The following is a 20,522-nucleotide window of genomic DNA, read 5'->3' on the forward strand; positions in this document are numbered from 1 at the left end:
AGTTCACCAAATCGAACTGAATCATTTGAAATGGTTCGCGTCTCCAATAAGCATTAATCCACAAATGACTTAAGCGGTTAACTTTTTTAATGTTGCTAACACTCCCTCGGAGTTAAAACAAACCAATATCCTGGAGTAATTCATATACTCATACAGTACACTGACTGAACTGCTGTGAAGAGAGAAATGAAGATGAACACCGAGCCGAGCCAGATAACGAACGAAAGATTGTCTCATTCTCGAGTCAAGAACCGGTTGCATTGGTTTTTGGATCACCAGTAGTGATGGGAAGTTCGGATCTTTTCCGCCAACCGGTTCTTTCAGACAGTTCGATTCAATAAACCGGTTGAAGAAAACGGTTCACCGGTTCTTTTGCGCTCGACGTAATGGCGTCATTGGCGATGATTGCCCTTGATTCAAGCCTTCGGTTTACACACGCTCATAACATTAGCACAGAATCAGTTCGGTTCAGATGCTCTGTGTGTCAGTCTGCTTCACGCCGAAACACGCATGTGCAGTATCATCAGCTCCTTGGTTTTTCGAATCAGACGCATCCGACAGAAACGGCTCGGGTTTGGAACAACATGAGGGTGAGTCATTAATGACATAATTTTAATATATGGGTGAACTAACCCTTTAAACGTCATCACACTGAACTGGTATACTCATCTACTAACTAGTCCACCTTTCAGACTTTAAGGAAAAATGTTTTTTACTGAATGACTGAAAGAGCTGTTGGAAGTTTAATAGTGGTGACATTAAAGTCAGACAATGTCGTTAATTTATAGCCTACATTTCGCTTTTTAAGGCCGTTTCACACCGGCCGCGCTGTGAAAAAGTGAGGAGAATTGCTGACGAATAGCAAAATGATTGATCGCCTTCCGCTAATTGACGCCTGGGCGTGGCCACTTGAGTGACATGTAGTTTGCAGCTGCTGACACTGCCGTCGCGCTAGGTGGGTGTAGCTTCAGCAACTAGCTCCTGCTTTTTTGCCCATTTTTGATTGTCCAGGTCCAGGAGACTCGCGCTGTGACGTGTTGCCAAGATGCTGTTCGCCCGCTCTGTACACTTTAAGCTTCAAAAACAGACTTCAGGAGTCTACGGGTGACGTCCAATTAAATTAACGATAAAAAAACGTTAAATTAAGATAAATAAAGTATGGCTCTACACCAGAAACATAAACTTATCAATAATGCTTACAAGGATACATCTTAAAATATAAATAGGAGGTACAAATATCATCAAGCTATATTTGAAAATTTTTGCAATTACAAAGGTTTTTTGATTAAAACCCACTTTAAACCATGTAATAACTTCCAATAGAGTTCTAAAGTGGATTGACACACTGGAAGAACAAAAATCCTTACTTTTTCATGCCAACAAATAATTGCACATCTGGTGTGAATAGCTCCATAGGGATCTATTGTTTTGCGCCAAACATTTGTGTCAAATTTTCCTATTCAAAGAATAAAAGGCCTTTTCTTCTTTTGACTTTATTTAGGCTTCAAAATTCATAAAATTGTTTATTTGTGAAGATTATCATGATGAAAAGAATGTGTAAAACAAAAAGTTTTCTTGGTCACAGAACTTATTTTCAATCCAAAATTCCAAAAACCAAGGGAACTGGGGTGATGCTAACTTCCAGGTAGGGGTGGGTGATATGGCAAAAATATCATATCACAATTTTATTCAGGAATATTGCAATTCACGATTTTATCACGATTCCTTGCTATGTTGGTTTTACTATTTTCCAGGTTGTCTGAGCATTACAGCCATACTAATTTCCCTAATTTATAAAACAAAGCCTTACAAGGTAAAAAAAAAATATAAGATAAAAAAAACAATGGCAGATATTAGGTTAAAGTGGGCAAAGATAAAAACTTTGTCATTATTTTATCTTTGTTATTAAAAAAAATAAGGACACATTACAAATACACAGAATATACAAATAAAACAATGCTTTATTTTTCAGGTACAGTATGTGCATTTAGAAGTAGCTTTCAAGAAATTGTATTCAAAAATATAAAAATAAAACACTAAATACACTAAGACTCTTATTAAAGCAACTGGTTAATGTTCCTGTATTTTGTTGTTTTATTAACATTAAAAGGTTAGTTCATCCAAAAAATAATTTACTCACTCTTGTTTTTTTAAACCTAAATGAATTTCAGTCTTCTGTTGAACATAAAAAGTTATTTTGTAACCAAACAGTTGCTGGCCCACACTGACTTACATAGGAATTTTTTAATACTATCAAAGTTAATGTGGACCAGCTACTTTTTGGTTACCCGCATTCTTTAAAATATCCTCTTTTGTGTTCAGCACAAGAAATAAATTAATACAGGTTTGGGACAACATGTAAGTGAATAAATAACAGAAATGTAATTTTAGGATGAACTATCCCCTTTAATGACAGTCTGCAGCATGTTTAGTCTCCTGTCCCTTTAAGATCTGCACGCATCTAATATACAGGCATGCATCTCAACTAGGGGTGCTCCGATCACGATAAAAAAGCCGGTTCTCTAATCAGCGGTTTACCGTTGTTTACTGAGAAGATGCGCCAATAAATGCTGAAAATGAACGTGGATTTGCGCATCTTCTCAGTTAACAACGGCTCTGTGTAGTAACAGCTGCTCTATGTGAAATCACGCACCTGATGGAATTAACCGCTGATTAGAGAACCGGCTTTACTGACGAGATGCACATTAACGATCGGCCGATCGTGATCGGAGCACCCCTAATCTCAACGGTTTACTTTCCCTTTAGGATAACCAACTGAGTCTATATGTAAACTTTGTGTGTTTTGACAGTATTAGCACGAAAGATAACTTAATCCAGAAATCAGGCGCTGTTTAACAGGCTTTTTTAGTGCATGCGCTTCAGGTGTGCATGCTCAGAAAAAGTGCACATCAGAATAATACACAAATTAAATGTTTAACCAGCAAGGTTTTAAAGTGCATGCAAATAATGTGCTTTTGTGACTGCAAATAAGTGCAGTGTCCCGTGAGTGTAACTCTACCACTTAGTGAACATTTTATGTGTATGTACAATTGTCAATAAGTTTATAGCGAATGCCACTAGGAGGCGAACTGCGAAGATTGCCTGCAGCGATAAAACCCCCCAAAATCCCAAAATAATGTAAAAAGGCAGGTTTAGCTCTGCAATGACTGCACAAGCTGAGCGATAGTTAGTGTCTTTATCTCTGCTCCGTCAGGACTGCAGTTCCCCTCATGCCCCAGCATGCCTCCATCTGTCTCCCACCACAGGATGCCAACCAGGGACCTCAACCCTATCAGACCATCTCTGCCATATGCCTCTGTTCGGAGCGTAACCATAGGGATCAGTGACAGGACTTCGAGAGACATCCATCTGAACCCAAAAAGAGCGGAAACATCAGCTTGACAAACACAAAGTAATTGCAACTAAAAATCAGATGTGCACTACACTGATTTATGTAAAATAACAAGGGTTTATTCAAAACGATGGAGACCAAGCAGTGAACACGTGTGGCGTGACCTTTTCATTGGTCTGATCCATAAGTGTCCGGCTGTGATCGCTGCCTGAGAGCCGCTCTTTTTGGCTGCATCGTTTTCTCTCCAGTCTAAGTATGTTCTGAGGGGGTGCAAGTAATTTTAAGATCCTCCAGGGTGTCCTTTCCTACACTGATCTGGGTCCAGTTCTGCAGCGTGTCAGATAATGACAGACAGCAGGGTTTGCAGAACGACAGCTGATCTCCGTTCAGCGTGTGTGCGGCTCCTACCCAAAGCCCTTATGCCACCTGACGTTTCAGTGCCAGAGGCCAGATGATGTGGTTCGCAGCAAGACAGGAAACTTGGCGTACGATGACTCCGCGTCAGACAGACGGCTCTCAGTGAGACAGGAAGCTTTCTTCCCACAAGCAGTGAGTGTTCCGGTCTGGAGTGGGCTGCTGTCCCAGCTCTCAGCCTCAAATCACTCACTCACCCACAGAAGAGTGCTCAATTTACTGTGATTTACCACCACAATATTCTCAAACCACTATGCAACTAAATAAATATTACAATTCTTACAAAGTTGAATTTCACTGAATTTATTTTCATTTGTTATTAATATTTGCTACTATTTTTGTCAAAATAATTGACAAAACATTAAAAATTCAAGTCATAACATTCTAAAGTATGAAAAATATTATTATTTTGAATAACTTTTACTAAAGATTTAACGGTGTTTTGAAGTATTTTGAATTATTAAAAAATTATTAAGATTAATTTAAACCTAGATTGACAATAAAAATATTAAACATAAAAATGTTTATGGGAAAATGAGAATGCATAATTATATATATCTGTAATAATTTTGATCATGATATGGATGGATACACTGTGCATCCCTAATATAAATCCTTGACAAAGAATAATAAATGTAATATATATGTTTTATATTGATAAACTAATTAATAGTGCAAACAAATGAAAAAATGAAAACAAACAATCCTTGTATAATAAATCATTGTTGAATCATCATTTTTTTAATACAATTAATTAATGTAGAAAATGGCGGGGGGGGGGGGGGGGGGGTTGGGGTGCTGTAAAATAAGTATGGTCAATTAAATATCCAACATAAATAAAATAATACATTATTTAGAAAATGGGGGGAAACTGTAAAATCCACAAATATCTCAATGAATAATAAATTGTCAATTGTTTATTTTGTTAAGCCATAATTTAAGCCATAAATAAACCAAAAAATTGAAATAAATGATTTTAAAACTAAAAATATGAATAAGTAAAAAATAAAAAGGGACAAGTGCTTAATATTTTGCCCATTTGTGATGATCACTCAGCAAACATGCTGGGTAATTTGGGCGGTCCGTGACCAAAAGAGTGCGTTTTGTGCAGGCAGGCAGGTGGTGATGCACCATAAGTCCTGTTAAGCTTCTCACGCTTTGGACCGATTTATCATTCTTCAGTCCCTGAGCTCCACGCGTATCCACGACTCACTGTTACACTTGGCCCGATGCCACCGCAGATCCATCAGCCGACACTCTGACACACCTCGCTGTCTGCCTGGAGCGGATGACATCACAGCTGGGACACGAGCTCATTTTTCAGGAGTGGAAAGTGTCCTTCTGTGTCGATAAACGTCATTCAGGGGTAACGCAGAGGAACGGCTCACATTCATAAATACAGAATGAACATGAGGCAACGACCCTTGGAGACAAGCGGGACATAGAGTCGATGACTGAATGCCACAGATGAAAAGTTAGAAGTGAAATAAGCGTCAGATGCCTTCAAGCAACAATAAGAGCTCTGTTGGACTCTATCTGGCAGCATATGACACAATCATGTCTGTGTCTCTCAACTGGGCCAGAACCTGCAGCGCACAGGAAAGGATACAGAGAGTGGAGTCTAAACTGGGCCGAACACTAGTCACGACAGCCACTGGCAGCACACTCAGTCCAAGTCTGGACAGGGTCAGCTGACAGCTACACACACAGGCAGACAGGAGGGCACAAACACACACACTCGCGCTTGATCCCCTTCTCAGTCTCACATGCATCAAATATTAACAAGCAATTAATAGGGCCCGGATAATAAGATGTTAATCGCTTTGGACATCGCTGACATTACCAAAAAGCCATTTAAACATTTCACAATCTTCTCGTTACACAGATTAAGATCATTTTCAGTCTTTTTTGGAACTCTAAAGTGACATCTGTAAGTAAACAAATGTGATTATCTGCAAGAAAATGACTATCCATCATGCTCAAGTCCAAGTAACTCAAAACAAGAAACCAAAATATATAACTACTGCACATTAAATTAATACATTAGTAAATCTGACAGCAAAACTATGGTGAGTTACAGAACAAGTTAATATAATATTTTTCAATTTAGTGCCAGAAAACTTGATTTAAAAGCTAAACTGGTTATGGCAACATACCGATGCTACTTTCATTTCCTGACTCGACACAGCTACTATGACTAAACTATGGATAAAAATGACATATTCATTGATAAATAAATGTAAAAAGTCCTAAGTTGGTTTTGTTATCAGATGTGCAATGCATTCTTCTTCTTAGAAGAAACTTTAAGCTAACCTATAAGTAAAATATGAACAATTTTAACTTATTTTATGTCAATATATTAATTTAGGAAGTAGCCATGTAATATTTGGGATAAAATACATTTAGGTATCACTACCACATAAACCCATTCGCAATAATAAAAGATTATTATTACTAATTTACAGGAGAAGAAAAAAACATAATAATAAATAAATAATTTGGATTGAAAGTGCAAATTCATTGAAATCAATAATAAAAAAAAATTCTATAAAAAATATTTTGGCATTAATAAAATATTTCTTTAAAAATATCGATTTAAAAAAAATATTTTTTTTTAAACAATGTTTTACATTTAAATACAAAGTTTGATAATAAACTGAAGATGGCAGAAAAAAGAAGCCGGCTCGCACTGTCTGGCCCAAAATGAGCCCGATTACGTCTGGATGAAGAACTGGGTTACATTCAGGGTCCCGTTAAAGCACAGCCATTTCTTTCTAATTTTGCCTCCCGATAAATGATCTGATTTATCTAAGAATATGAATATGTCAGTCTATAGTCTTAACTTGTGTTACAGCCCGACTATCGGCTAGCAGTTGTCCGTCTGATCTGAAGTCGGAGGGTCCTAACAACTTTTTGTGCCCCAGACTAAACCCGCTGCGCTCCTCTCTCTCTATCCGCGGGGCCACTGGCACAGCTGACATCATTACGCACCCATCTGATGCCATCTGCACAAAACCCAGACATATACGAGGAGAATATCAGCTCCTTACCTCTGCAGAGTGGAATGAGGAAATGGCAGTGTGAGTCCGCGGAGAGCTGAAGCCTGAGCCGCGCTGGCTGTGATCCGGAGGAGATGACCTGGATTTCACCGCCAGACTCGACGGCGTAAAAATAATCAGGCGCTCAGCGGCGAGTGAAGCCGGCGGCAGACAGACACACACACACACACTCACTCACTGATGGAGGACAGACGAACAGCTTTTAAAATAAGAGACTCGACGCAACACCAGACTTCAAAATAAGAGTTTCAGTTATTTGAGAGAGAGAGAGAGAGAGAGAGAGAGAGAGAGAGAGAGGGGGGGGAGAGAGGGGGAGAGAGAGAGAGAGAGAGAGTCGTGCTTTGCTTCAATTTCTAAATTTCAACTTAAGTTAATATTAGATTGTCAGTCTTTTTTTTTTTTACTATACTGTATAATGAGATCTTATGTTTATTTTACATTTCTAAAAAAATAACAAATAATTATATAATTATATATATATATACACACACACACACACACACGTCACACACACGTCTGAATTGGGCTTAGTCTGAGGTGACATTAACAGGGACATATAGTGCATTCATATACCGCCCCCTGCTGGAATTGTTTGTGGTTTAAGTCACAGTTTTACTCCTTTGAATAAATTAAAATCCATCACTATTGTATTTTTAAACCACTCTTTCTCGTTTTCTCAAAAGATGCTAAATTGAAATCTACTAAAATTAAGTTTATTTTTTTATCATATAAATGCTTGGTGTTGATATTTTTTTCTTACTGAATAAACGAGACATACTCGCATAACTAATGGAAGAATAGCATTTATTAACATTTTTGAATATCACTATTTGTGTTTTAGTTTCAGATTAGTCATTTTATTATTAAAATTTTAACTTTCCGAGGCAACAAGTATTCAAATTACTGATTTTTTTGTACATTTTCAAGTTAGCAACACTGGTTTCCATACCCACAATAATCATATTTTGACTAATGCTTCATTATGACATGTTTTAAATGACAATGTCACGGTTCAGTCCTCATCTGTAATGGGCCAGTATAGTTTCTCCCAGCAGAGCAGAAATAAACGTGGCACCACTACATCAATGCTAAAATTCCCTCCTGGCTAAGTTAGCGATGCACAGAAAACCAGAAACTGCTTTGTGCCAGTTTTGTCAGGTATAAGTGTATGCTAGTTTTAGACTAAATGTGGTACGTTGAACAAATATTTTCCTGTGGAGCACATAATTAAGATTTTGGCGGATTGATTTCGGCCTTAAGGTGGATCTGCATTACAAACTGCATTATGTCCCATGGTCTCTCTCTTTATTAAACTATGAATTCAGATCATAGATACATGTAGACAGATAGATAAGTGAAATTGTGACCCTGTGAAACTGTTTTCTAAGATGTGTTGTCATATTTCCTATTGAAACAGAAAGTCAGCTGTATATATAGACTGTTGGGGGGATCCAGAACATGGCAGCAAGAGTAATTTTTAATGAGCCTAAAAGAATGCACATCACACCTGCGTTTATCAATCTGCACTGCTGTTTTCTTAAGAAAAAAAAAAAAAACCTAAACCTTCCTTCTCTATTCTTGCTGAGTTATATCAATTTATTTTCTATTTATTTATCATACAATTAACAACAATAATAAAAAAGCCTCTTACACTAGCTTGCTCTGATCTTTTTATTTTTATTTATTATATTATTTAAAAGCCCTTGCTAATTGAGACTTGTTATAGCACTTGTATATCATTGCTCTTTTGTTGATTTTGATTGCTTCCCTGTCATCATTTGTAAGTCACTTTGGATAAAAGGGTCTGGTAATTGACTAAATGTAATATAAATATTTCATAATATATCATAATATAACTAATCTGTTGCCCATTCCTATGTATAATCATAATATTTTCTTTACATTTTCTTTCAGGAAACATGATGACTCCAACACTCATTTTTTAATTCAGTCATAGCTTTATTTTTCCTCTAGGTGGCACAAGGCCCAAATATACAACGCTGTCCCTCTTAGTCCTAGGGAGAAGCGTGGGAGTCCGCAGAGCAAACCCAGAGTTTTTGAATCCAGTCTCAACTCAAGTTCTACTGTGCAAAAGAGTCTCAACTTCTACGATTCTAGAGCCAGAACCCAAGCCGAGGGGGATCTAGGTTTATGTGGTCTGGCTGTGGAGCAGGAGCTTGGGCTTGTCAATGAAACACAGACATATTAAATACAGTGTAAGAGTGTCTCTTTTCCTCCAGAGACGTTTTAAAGCTCATAGAGGAGGTCAGAATCGCCCTCTCAGCGTCCAGTCATCGGCTCACTATGTTCTCCAAGAGATCCAGTCGTGATGAGTCTGGTCCAGTCCAGCTCATCCGTTAAATAAATCCAGAGCCCTCCTCACGGCGCCCGTGGTCTACCGTGCAGCTTAAAAGTGAGGGTCAGTGAGAAGTGAAGGCGCCCATGAAGCTCTATTAGTGTACAAGTCTGTGCTGGTGTGTTTTTCCAGGGCGTCACGTGCGCCGCCGTGTCCTCTAGCGAGGGCTAATGCGGTCGTGCCTGGCCCAGCATCTTCAGCCTGGCCTGGTCAATCACATCCAGCAGGTTCTTGGCATCTACTGCGAGTGCGTGTGCAGCTGTTAGCATCTGTTTCTTATAGTCCTGCTGCAGGCTGGTCATGACGTACTGCTGAGCCAACTTCATCTTATTGATCAGCTCAGCCAGGTCTGAATTTAGAAGCTTTTGAGCCATTTCGATCTGATGAGGAAGAACAAGAACAGTTAGCCGCGCTGGCAGGAAGGACGTTGGGAATGAGAGTATTTAGTGTTAGTCTGTGAATGCGTTTACCTCTCTGTGTGTGTGAGCCGGTAGTAAAGGTATGGTCTCATCCACAGTGGCCAGAAGTGTTCTCAGTGCTAATCCCACTTCCTGAAACAAACATTTTCATGATGAGTGTCGAAATTAAAACAATGATATGATACTGTCATCATGTACTCCTTATTTACCCACATGCTTAATGCAATTACAGTTTACGGTGACCACAGGATGCCATAAAATGTATTTTAGTCTAAAGCAAGGTAAAAAGTTCTTAATAGTGGATTTGTTTATTACAAACATAAAGCTTTTTGCTTCACAAGACATTAATTGATGGACTGGTGATTTATGGTAATGTTTTTATCAGCTTTTGGGACTTTCATTCTGACGGCACCCATTCACTACAGAGGATCCAGTGGCTAACTAGTGATGTGATGCTACATTTGTCCAAATGTTCAGATGAAGAAATAACAACACTGGTGATGAGACACAATGACATTTGATACTACTGACTAGACCATAGATGCCTTTAGTCACATATATATGACTGTTGTTTATTGTGGTTGTTCCAGGGGAGTTAATACTAGTATACTGGTTCATAATGCTCATGTGTGGGTGAATAATCCCTTTAAGATCATCTCTCTGGTCAGCAAAAGGCACGTTCAGCAACCTGCCGAATGGATATATATTTCTCAGTTTGTGTCATACCTTTACCATGGGCACGTATTCTTCAGGTGGAGCTGGCTGGATTTTACTGGACATCTCAATCACAGCCTTTACCAGCCCGGTCACATTTTCATAGACCTTGTCGTTGGAGCGATCTAAGTTAGCTGTTGGGGGCGGGTTGATCTCCTGAGGCTGAATCTAAAGACAAACACAAAGTAACAAACTTTAAAATGACTGAAAATGATTCAACTCGTATAATGTTGCTATGTATATAAACAAGGGATATAGGATGAAGGTTGTGTTACTGAATCCATGTTACAGGACATAAGTGATAGTGAAATGAAGAGGTTTGTGTTATGGTACATGTTTGACACTAGATGGCAGCACAAGCAACTACTGGAGACCCATCACTTCCTAAAATACCCAGCTGAGTAGAAATCCATCTGTGCACCCTTGATTTAAATTTAAAACATTATATGATGACAAAAAGATGTAGTTACCCCATGTTAAATATAAAAAGAGATCAATGAAATATGTCAGTGTAGATTTTAAACACAATAAACTGTACTGCGTCCACCCAACCAGAATGATCCAAAGCCTCCACTAGGATCGCGCTACAAGCACATTAGCTAAAGTCACAGCTGATATAAAAAGCAAAAGACATGGAGATCGACAAGATCTATACAGCCCATGTAATTCAGTTTAGTAGATAATTAACTTATGATTCTAAATGATAAGGTTGAGTAATGACATAGCAACTGGTAAAAAAAAAAAGAAAAGGGGGGGGCACAAACACAGACAGAAACATAACACTGAGGCTACAGGTGGTCTTACCCTCCAGGGCTACCAGTGCAAAAACAGAGCAACAGAGGAAGGGCAGAGGCACAGAGCAAGAGAACAGAGAGAGAGAGAAAAGAGAGATTAATAAATATAACTTTACATGTACATGCTGCAAAGAAAGAAGGAGAAAACAGCTTGGAGTTACATCTTCATTCTATGCAAGTCAATATATTTTTGAAACCAACCCCATGGAAATGTCGCAAGAGTTTAGTTCTGTGAAATTATGTATCTAAATTTACATGTTAAAATTACAAGTTTTGTACTCCTAAATGTTGTCTGAAGCAGCTTGAGTAAATAAACATCTTTCTCTTTGGTTAAAAATACTGAAAACCATTTTCTACTACAGATTTTTGTCCCATCAAATGGTTTCCACAATAAGAACGATCCTCTTAGCAAAGCTTCGGACTAGCAATAGCAATTTTATTTGATTTGTTTTTAATCAAACTGCAATGCAGATTGCAATTACATGTGCATTGTTCCCAATTATATTTTCCATTCTGCACTGCATTTCTGCTGCTGCTCGCGAGACCCCCTACACGCTGACCCACAGCATCAGGAAAAGGCGCTGGAATGGAAACTGCTGGCTTCTTTTTATGAGAGACCCTGCAGAGCAATTGTGTGCTTGTGTATGTGAAAGGGGTTTCAGGAATGAGGATGATTTTAATGAGGCTTGGCAAACAGCATCTGCTGGCATGCTAGCTGCTCCTGAAGGCGACTCGTAAGTACAGATGCTAATCTTACCAGCCTCGCTGTGTGTGTGTGTGTGTTTGGTGCTATTTCAAACTTGATGTTTAAAAACAGCAGCAGTGATTATTGTAAAGTCACACATGCACAATCTTCATCTGAAGCTGCGGTAGTGGTAGTTCTGGTACCTTCACGCCTTCATTGTAGCTGTCTGTAGGGTTGAGGCCGGAGACTCCTGCGGGGTGGCTGGGAGCTCCGGGACGAGGAGGCTTTTTAGGAGGAGCTGCGTGTTCTGAGGACGACAAGAACCAGTCAGACTGTAACTCAATCTGCATTTTTATGCAAGTTACACATTGTAAAGCAAATAATACCCTCAAAAATACATCACAGCCTTAAGCAGCTCTTACACTTTTTTCAACAGTAATATAAAGAAATAATTATTGATGTGGCACTGAAGACATCCATGACAGGAATAAATTACATTTTATAATACATTAAAATAGAAAACAGTACATTTTAAACTGTAATAAGATTTCAAAATATTACTGTTTCTACTGTATTCTTGATCAGATAAATGCAGCATTGGTGACCATTAAAGACTGGAAATGACATATAACATTAAACAGACCTCTCATAACTCACCTGCTTTTCCTATAGGTTGGTAGATGTGTTGATTTCCAGTCTGCAAAAATATAAAAAATACAGTTAAACAGGAGTCAAGACAGACTGTGCCATGTGTGTTGTCGTGGTCTGGGTCGGGAGCAGTCTGGATGCCTGGCATGCCAACACACACGCATGCGCACACACACACACACACACAAAAAGAGATACATATACCAAGACCACAGTGAATCAAAGAGGACAGCCCAATGGGACAGGATAGACATTCAAAACCACTGCAGCAGACAAAAAAGCTCTACAGAGCAGCTGTGAATTTCTGTGGAGTTCCAGATCATGACAAGCATGAAATGCATTCAAAAACTAGTAAACATCTGTAGTGGTCCTATGTTAACATTAGAAGTGGGAAGGCAGAGCAGATTGGGTTTCTTGAGTGTCCATTGCTGCTTGGCTCCTCACAAAAGGGCCCTTGTCTTTGGTCTCCCATTTATCCTGCTGATTTTGGATAGATATTCAGCTATGATAGACATTTAAAGCTTATAAAAACACACTATGGCAAACTAAACGCACATTAACTTACTTCGCTAAAGAGATGACATGCTGAGATCTATCAGTGGATTCTGAGATCACTATTAAACACGGTTCTATTTTGCATTTCAAATTATCATATTATCACTTTAAAACTTTCAGAATGTCTTGGTATTTGGTTTGTCCCTTTAATGCTTTAATGGCAGCAATTCTGGAGCTGCATGAACTCCTCAAGTTTGTGTCAAACCAGACGATCACGTTTTGAGAATGTTCAAAGAGCATCTTGTGCTTCAAAGAAAGCAATAAGATCTGCCCCTCTATACACAGTCACATTCACATTTTAACTGTAAAATAAAATTAAGATTTTTGAAAAGAGATATTAAAGAATTTCAGTGTGCTCTGATTTTTAGAACTCCACTGTAACTATACAAGAGCACACACACACAGTCTCACAGTTGTACAACAGAGTTAAAAAATCTTTAAGTCTTTTACAAAAAACTATTTAAGTGAAATTCCTGTCCGTGTACAGAATTCCCCCACAGCGAGTGTGAGGTAATGCCCATATACAGTATAATTTACTGCAGATGTCAATGAACGGGAACACCACTGTATTTAACAGGACCTGATCAGGTGATTAACTCTCGCTCTCATACACACACACTTGCTTGAGAGACAGTCACTATCAATAGTTGTTGTGTAGAAAGAGTTGTGTAAAAATCCTTCCTTTTCTCTCTTTTTTTTGTTGAAAAATAATTAATATTGTTGTGTAAATTGTTATTAATCAAGTTTAAGTTTAACAAGAATACTTTTGATCAATTTAATACATCATAGCTGAATAATTAATTAAACTATTAATTAAAAAAAAAAAGAAAATGAAGAGAAACTCACTGGTCCCTGAAGGCTTCCATCTTCACGGTCAGTGCTGCCCCTGGAACTTCTCCCATCAGGCTTCTGCCACACACACACACACACACACACACACACACACACACAGAGGAAAAAAAGAAGGTCAACTCTGACTCCTCATTTAACAGATCAATGTCTGTCGGATCTATTCTGCTAATTCGCACCCCATCCTGACCTGGAGCGACACTACAAGATTACAGCTAAAAGCAATTTGCTTTTCCACAATGAAACAGACAATGCTGCAGGACACAGTAGCAGCCAATCAGAACACATCTGATGTTTAAAAGCCACAAAAAGTAGGAAAAGTGGTCAACACTTTCTCACACGGTCAATCATTTAATTCTCACATGGTCAGGCATATTTAGAACTCACAAAACTTTACACACTTACTAATGTCTGTTCCTACTTAAAACGACGATAAACCAGACATAAATCAACTGAATATAAACTATGGAATATTATCCATGACAGTTTAAGATGCCACAAAGATGTAGCAAAACAGTGTAAAATCTACACACACTCCCATATTTCCGAGTTTACTGTACCAGTTTTCCGAAGCAGGATTTGAAGACCTGCATCTTCCCGTCTCTTCCTGTGAGTGTTTCTCTCTGACGTTTTTTCAGCATGGAGCAGAGCACGGAGTGGATCTCCATTAAGCAAGTTTGTGTGCATGTGTAGTGACTCGTCTCTTGAATGTGAGACATATTAAACACATACTGACTCACTCCCAGCCGACGAGCCTCAACTCAGCGAAGCCAAGCCCTGTTCTGTTCTCCTCCTCCTCCTCGCTCTCATTCCCTAGCTCAGTGTTTCCTCTCTTTCCCTCTCTTCCCCTCCCATTATCCCTCATGCACATTTGCTTTTAACATCTGTGAAGAGATGAAAACTTCCTCTGATCAGTACTTTCAGAAGATACAGGTCAGGCTGAGTTTATCCGTCTCACGCCGCAGTGCCAACAAAACCCTTTATTACTGAGGAATTCCTGAAAACTGCACCTGTATCAAACGGCCAGGATCAAAAACACTTTTAATCCGTACTGAACTTTTTGAAAGAGGACACACACCTTGGATGTTTGAGGTCATGTTTGACCAGGAAAAGAAAGTAAAAGTATAGCTTCAGGTAATGAACAAAACAGGAAACCTATACTTAATTGTTACACCACTAACTTTCTAGAAGTAGCTGCAATAAAATCATGCACTTTTATTTTGAGGATTTAAGATATTATGTGGATCTTATTCATGTATAAAAGAAAAGCCTAAAAGAGTTTTAAAGTATTTGCTCAATTTTAACTTTAAACAACCTTTTTTTTCTCTATACATTTGTTCCAAAATCTCAGATCAATTCAAATATAAAATGTCTGCACAAATTATGCATGAGTTCATGAACAAATCATTCTTTTTAGCCAGTTCCTTTTCAGAAACCGATTCACTAATTGGACTAAATTTTTTTATTATTAGTTTGGTTCTAAAGCTTAAATGTACAGAATCACTGATTGAGTCAGTGGAGGGGAAAGGGGAATAAATATAATATTTAGGTTTGTTAAATCACACATTTGCATTGGAATGAATTTTAAAAAAGTCTTCTTTTATGGCATTTGTTGTCACTTTTGTAGCTTGCAACACTGCGAACGGTCACTGTATGGAAAAGAGCAGCATGATTCTTCCAAATACCCCCTTTTGTGCTAAACACGGTTTACACGTTTAGAAAAACATCAAGATGAGCAAATCACTTTTGCATGAACTATTCCTATAAGAGCTGACATTTCATTTCTACAGAAGTTGTTTGTGAGGAACAGTAATAGTTTAAGCAGAAGAATGAATGCTGTTTGCTGTGGTAGAGCTCTGAATGCCCTTTTTAGTTGGTACAGGAAGCTGTGCGAGTTTTTTCTGAGAGACAGACTGAACATAATGACACAGTGACGATACAAATGATGGAGACTGTAAGCCAAAACTTGGCATACCACAAACGCACACAAATATTCTCAGACAAACGTATGTGCATAATAACATTCACATGCACACATATCACTGCAATAATAACACACTCTCTCACAGAAGTAAGTGCAATGCCTTCTTATTCATATTCTATCTGTAATTCTACAACAATGTTAATTATTTGCAAAAAACATCCCAGTGCCAAAGCTGAAAAAATGGAGCAGAAAACCACAACAGGTGGAAACACTTAATCTCAAACAAACTTGAAAATGACTGTTTGGAATATCATATTGCTGTGGCTATGATTCTCCACTAAAATGTTTTTAGGAAGAATTTCGAAACTATCACAACCACATAATATTTCTAAGCAGGGGGAACAAAGATTAGCAGATGAATGTGAAGAAGAGATGGAAGAGGTGAAGGTGAGTGCGGATCAGTACCAGTAGTCTCTCCTCCTGCTCCAACCAGCGCTGATCATCCTCCATCTGCTGCTGCTGCAGTAATAACTGCTCCTCCATCAGCTGAGACAGACCACCGCGCACAGCCACACCATCCTGAAACAAACACAATATACATGACAAAAATGACAACACACTCCAGTCAACATCTGCTTGGTTTGAAAGTGACTTGTGTGCTTCATGCATTGCTACACTATTGACAAATTACTTCTTTTGATGAAAAACCGTGGGCAGTTTAACTGCTGGGGACAAACAAGGGACTCGTGAACAACTCATGTATCTCCTCATAAAATTTAAAAACTAAAATTATTTGTCTCTAACAATGCCCTTTAGCTGTTATAAATTCACTGTACATCACGGCTTCTTTGGGCTTATTGCTTTATTAAAGCTGAAACACATTTCTATATATATTCAGTGGTTAAATGCTATGTAGCCACCTGACTGTAGTCTGGTCTTTGTGAATGTCCACAAAACTGGACTTTCTGAGTGTATATAAGTGTATATAAACATTTAAAATATGATAAAGATAATAATTTATTGCTATGGAGTCGAGACAAAAGTAATTGTGGTCTGATTATTTTAAAATGTCATTTAATCTAATTAATCAGTTACCACCCAGCTCCGCTTATTCATGAAAGGCAGCCTTTGTTGCAGCTTTAGACTTTGGCCAAAATGAGCTACCTTAAAAGGGCTCAAACATTTGTTATAAATGAAAAAAAAAAAAAAAGGAGAATCTCTGGAGATGCCTAAAAATGCTGTTTATGTTGGCAGCTCATTCGGTTGTGAAACGGAGCTTAGATTTCATTATTCGGAAAACCTCCAGATTTCTAACCTCCATGCTGGGATTCCACATGTGATCCTGAGCAGCCCTGCGATGGTTCCAGCTGTCGTGGGGATCAAGCCCACTCCCTGCGGCCTGGGGAGGGTACATCACACCTGGCACGGAAAGCAAGCCGTGTGGGCCAGAGTGCCCTGCCATCTACATCATGCCGAAAACACATAAAAAGCATACTTATAATCTTTATAAACCACCTGCAATCCAACTAGTTGTCTGCTGCATCCTTGATGTGTATTTCCCCATCTGTATTTGACTAATGCAAGCACTGTACCTGGTAATGATTGTGCTGGCCCATGTGCTGAGGACTAGGGTAGAAGCCTTCACTGGAGCGGGGACTTGGATAACCAGGTCGACTGGGCTGTAATCATACACACATGACTGTGTCAATATACAAGCAGATTCTGACCAATCAGGTTAATGTTAGGAGATGCTGTTAAAATCAGTCCACCAGACGCACACAAAAGTCTTGTGCATTCTGTGTTGATGAAGATTTCAGGCTGTTGAAGGGAAGAAATTAAAACAGTCGAACATAAAGTGCAAGCAGTTAGTTAAATTTTACCACAATGCACGTTATTTCTGAAATGTTCTTATAGTTTTACAGTACATGGGCGGGTATTATAGATTATAGAGGGAGGGGGTTGGAAAATGAATGCTGATTGACATGAGGCAGTCTTCATCCGATTGGTTGGGATACTCCGTGCTCAGCTGTGGGCGGGAAAACAGCAGACGGATTGATCTACCTTATATACACGTTCATAGAGAGAGTCGACTGACCACAGCTCCAGATGAGCAAAGGAGGAAGAAGAAGGAGAAAAGTGGGTGACAACATACAGCAACACACACTAAATGGACAGATAAGGGTTAATACAGTGGGAAAACCCACATGAGCACTGGCATGAAAGTGATGGGAATCGACATCACTTTTGGAAGGACTACCAAAAAGCAAAACGAAAAGATGTTAATCACTAATCTGCTACAAGAACGTTTTGGCAACGTGGATGGGGTTGAGAGCCTTTCTACAATTGTTTTGTCTGTGTTTCCGAAAATAAAGCATTCTTTGGTATTAAATTTGAGTTTCACAAAATCTCACACATTTACAGGTTAATGCATAATTTTAATACAAGTCTGGCACACAGTTTAGTTTGCATGCACTGAAGAGGCAACATGCAGTTTTCCCATAGAGTTTTATCTGGAAGAATATCTTTAGCAGTTTTGAACTTGGTTTAGCCTAAAATCATCTTTGATCATGACTGAGGTGGTCTAAAATGGCTCTTAAAGAAGAACTACAAAGGCATCACAGTAATTGAGGGTCAGAGTAAAGAGCAGTTGAGTATTAAAGTTTGATATAGGTCCGACTAAAGCAATAATTGGACATTGTGTTTTGCAAAGTTCAACTAACAGACCAACATTAGATAATGTGTTTGTAGTTCAGCTTCGTCCAACATGTACATTATATCCATTAATCTAACTCTACTCTTCCTCCAGGTGTGATACGCAATGGGAATTTAATCCATATATTTCCAATAGAGTGCAAAAGTCAGGTTCTGGAAGTAAAGAAATCACATTAATTTTCCCTGTAGGGGAACTGATTTTTAACAAAAACCTATAAACCTTTGAAGAAAGCACTAGTGTGAGCTACATGTTGTAAATTGATGGAATATACTTTTATTTAAGGTATATATTACTTAAACCTATTTTTCAAAATTAGAAAGCAGTTGAAAAACTACATTACCCATGATTCTGCAAAACCGCCGCCCACACCAATGAAACAGTGAATGAAGTAGTCAGTTTCTCTATGCCCAGAAACTACTTAAATATTTGTAACTATACAAAATATACTGTTTCGAAATACATAATCAACATCTTTAAATCAATAGTTTTATAGTTATCCATCTTTTTTTAGTATTATTTGATTGTCATTCGCAATGCCTCAAGGGATTGTACAAGAGTTCTTTCCTTTATAAGAGCCATTAAGTACAGTATTGACAGTACAGTCTCAAATACTTTTTTTAGTAACATAACGATTGACATCAATTGCAAAGACTTGATCCCTATGAGAAAAATCAATGGAAAAATTACTTTCAGAACAAGTGGGTGGGCACTTTTGCACTCTATTACACACGGTGTAAACTTAGTCTGTTAATCTTGATAATATACAGTCTACATAACTCTAATACACTAAGCATTTCTCTTTTATACTGTTCTTTTAACGCTATAAAATGTAATCTGCAGCTAAAAATGGCACACACCAATAAAATCACTTGTGCAAATGAAGAGGCAACAGTAAAACTCTTGGGATGCCTCGCTAACAGTCCTAGCACACCTGCCTGTGAGAATCTGTAGGGCACGTGGGTCAGGCTCAGCTGTTGCATGGAGGGATAGTAGGGGTCGTAGAAAGCAGGCTGGGTGGCACTGGGGGGGACAGAGGGAGTCCTCCTGGGCCCCTGAGGGAACAGCAGGGAGCAGTGCAGCGGTAACGGCTGAAGCAGAAGCTGGGTCTGAGTTTGCGGGAACGTATGCTGGGAATGTACGCTAAGCTGTTGTGTATTAGCATGAGTGTTTTGGTGTAGCGTTTGCTGCATGTGTGGTGAACGGTTAGTGATGGTTTTATGGCATGGCCCCGAAGGAGAGGCAGGTGGCTTGGAGATTAGCAGGTCTGACAGGGAGCAGAGGGGCTTTGAAAGTAAGAGTATGAGATGCTTTAAGCAACACAGAGAGTGAACGAACAGATCAGCCAGGCCTATCAGTCACCACAATATGAGCATCACAGGACAGGGAAGGATTTTAAACCCCGTCGAAAAGCGGACAGACTAACAATACCAATCCCCAAAATAAAAACGACAATTCAAAATGTTTGAAGATGGACACACATGGATGTCACAAAATTAAAGTCTTGATTTCATGGTTGTATTCATTTTCAGACGGAGCTTAACTTTTAGTTTAATAGAAATATGGAAAGATTATGACGCATCTATTAATATTTACTGTCCCCGCAGCTTGTTCAAACAGATGAACAAAGAGAAGAGAGAAGTAAAGACATATGGGAAGCATATGTAACACATAGCGGGGTCCAAAAGACTGAGATCACACTGAACATCTGTGATTCAAAAACAAATTCAAATATGAAAAGAAAAATATATAGGTCACAAATCAAATCAAATCAAAAGTAAATATAATAATATAATGATATAATGATTAATGTATTAATTAGCTATATTCTTTGCATTAAATTAGGCAAATGGAATATATATATATATATATATATATATATATATATATATATATATATATATATAAATATAAAATTATCTTTACTTCAGACCTCACATCATATAATCATAACAAATGAGAAACTAAAATGCTTTTGTATCCGAGACACAGTGATGTTACATGACTGAAGATGTGACCTGGCACAAGGACAGCTGAGGTTAT

At 38.4% G+C, this 20,522-nt stretch overlaps 2 protein-coding genes across 9 annotated transcripts in view; both read right to left on the bottom strand.

Annotated features, from left to right (window-relative positions):
• Positions 1-7,009, bottom strand: part of ldlrad4b (low density lipoprotein receptor class A domain containing 4b) — a 74,760-nt gene extending 67,751 nt beyond the window's left edge. For both annotated transcript variants that reach the window (XM_052578139.1, XM_052578140.1), the window contains exon 1: positions 6,817-7,009. The gene's annotated coding sequence lies outside the window, so the exon portion shown is untranslated. The remainder of the gene's footprint in view (positions 1-6,816) is intronic.
• Positions 7,010-8,763: 1,754 nt separating this feature from the next.
• Positions 8,764-20,522, bottom strand: part of ptk2ab (protein tyrosine kinase 2ab) — a 58,166-nt gene continuing 46,407 nt past the window's right edge. For 6 of the 7 annotated variants that reach the window (XM_052578555.1, XM_052578551.1, XM_052578552.1 and 3 more), the window contains 9 exons: positions 17,362-17,448; positions 17,085-17,231; positions 16,235-16,348; positions 13,843-13,905; positions 12,451-12,490; positions 11,997-12,100; positions 10,327-10,482; positions 9,652-9,732; positions 8,764-9,561 (listed from right to left, as the gene is read on the bottom strand). In XM_052578555.1, the coding sequence (XP_052434515.1) occupies positions 9,349-9,561; positions 9,652-9,732; positions 10,327-10,482; positions 11,997-12,100; positions 12,451-12,490; positions 13,843-13,905; positions 16,235-16,348; positions 17,085-17,231; positions 17,362-17,448 (1,005 nt within the window). In that variant the 3' untranslated portion in view covers positions 8,764-9,348. Of the gene's footprint in view, positions 9,562-9,651; positions 9,733-10,326; positions 10,483-11,996; positions 12,101-12,450; positions 12,491-13,842; positions 13,906-16,234; positions 16,349-17,084; positions 17,232-17,361; positions 17,449-19,417; positions 19,535-20,522 lie in introns of all 7 variants that reach the window. The other variant, XM_052578549.1, reaches the window with a different exon arrangement.

The sequence above is a fragment of the Carassius gibelio genome, chromosome B16 (assembly GCF_023724105.1).
Source record: "Carassius gibelio isolate Cgi1373 ecotype wild population from Czech Republic chromosome B16, carGib1.2-hapl.c, whole genome shotgun sequence".
In the NCBI taxonomy this organism is placed as follows: domain Eukaryota; kingdom Metazoa; phylum Chordata; class Actinopteri; order Cypriniformes; family Cyprinidae; genus Carassius; species Carassius gibelio.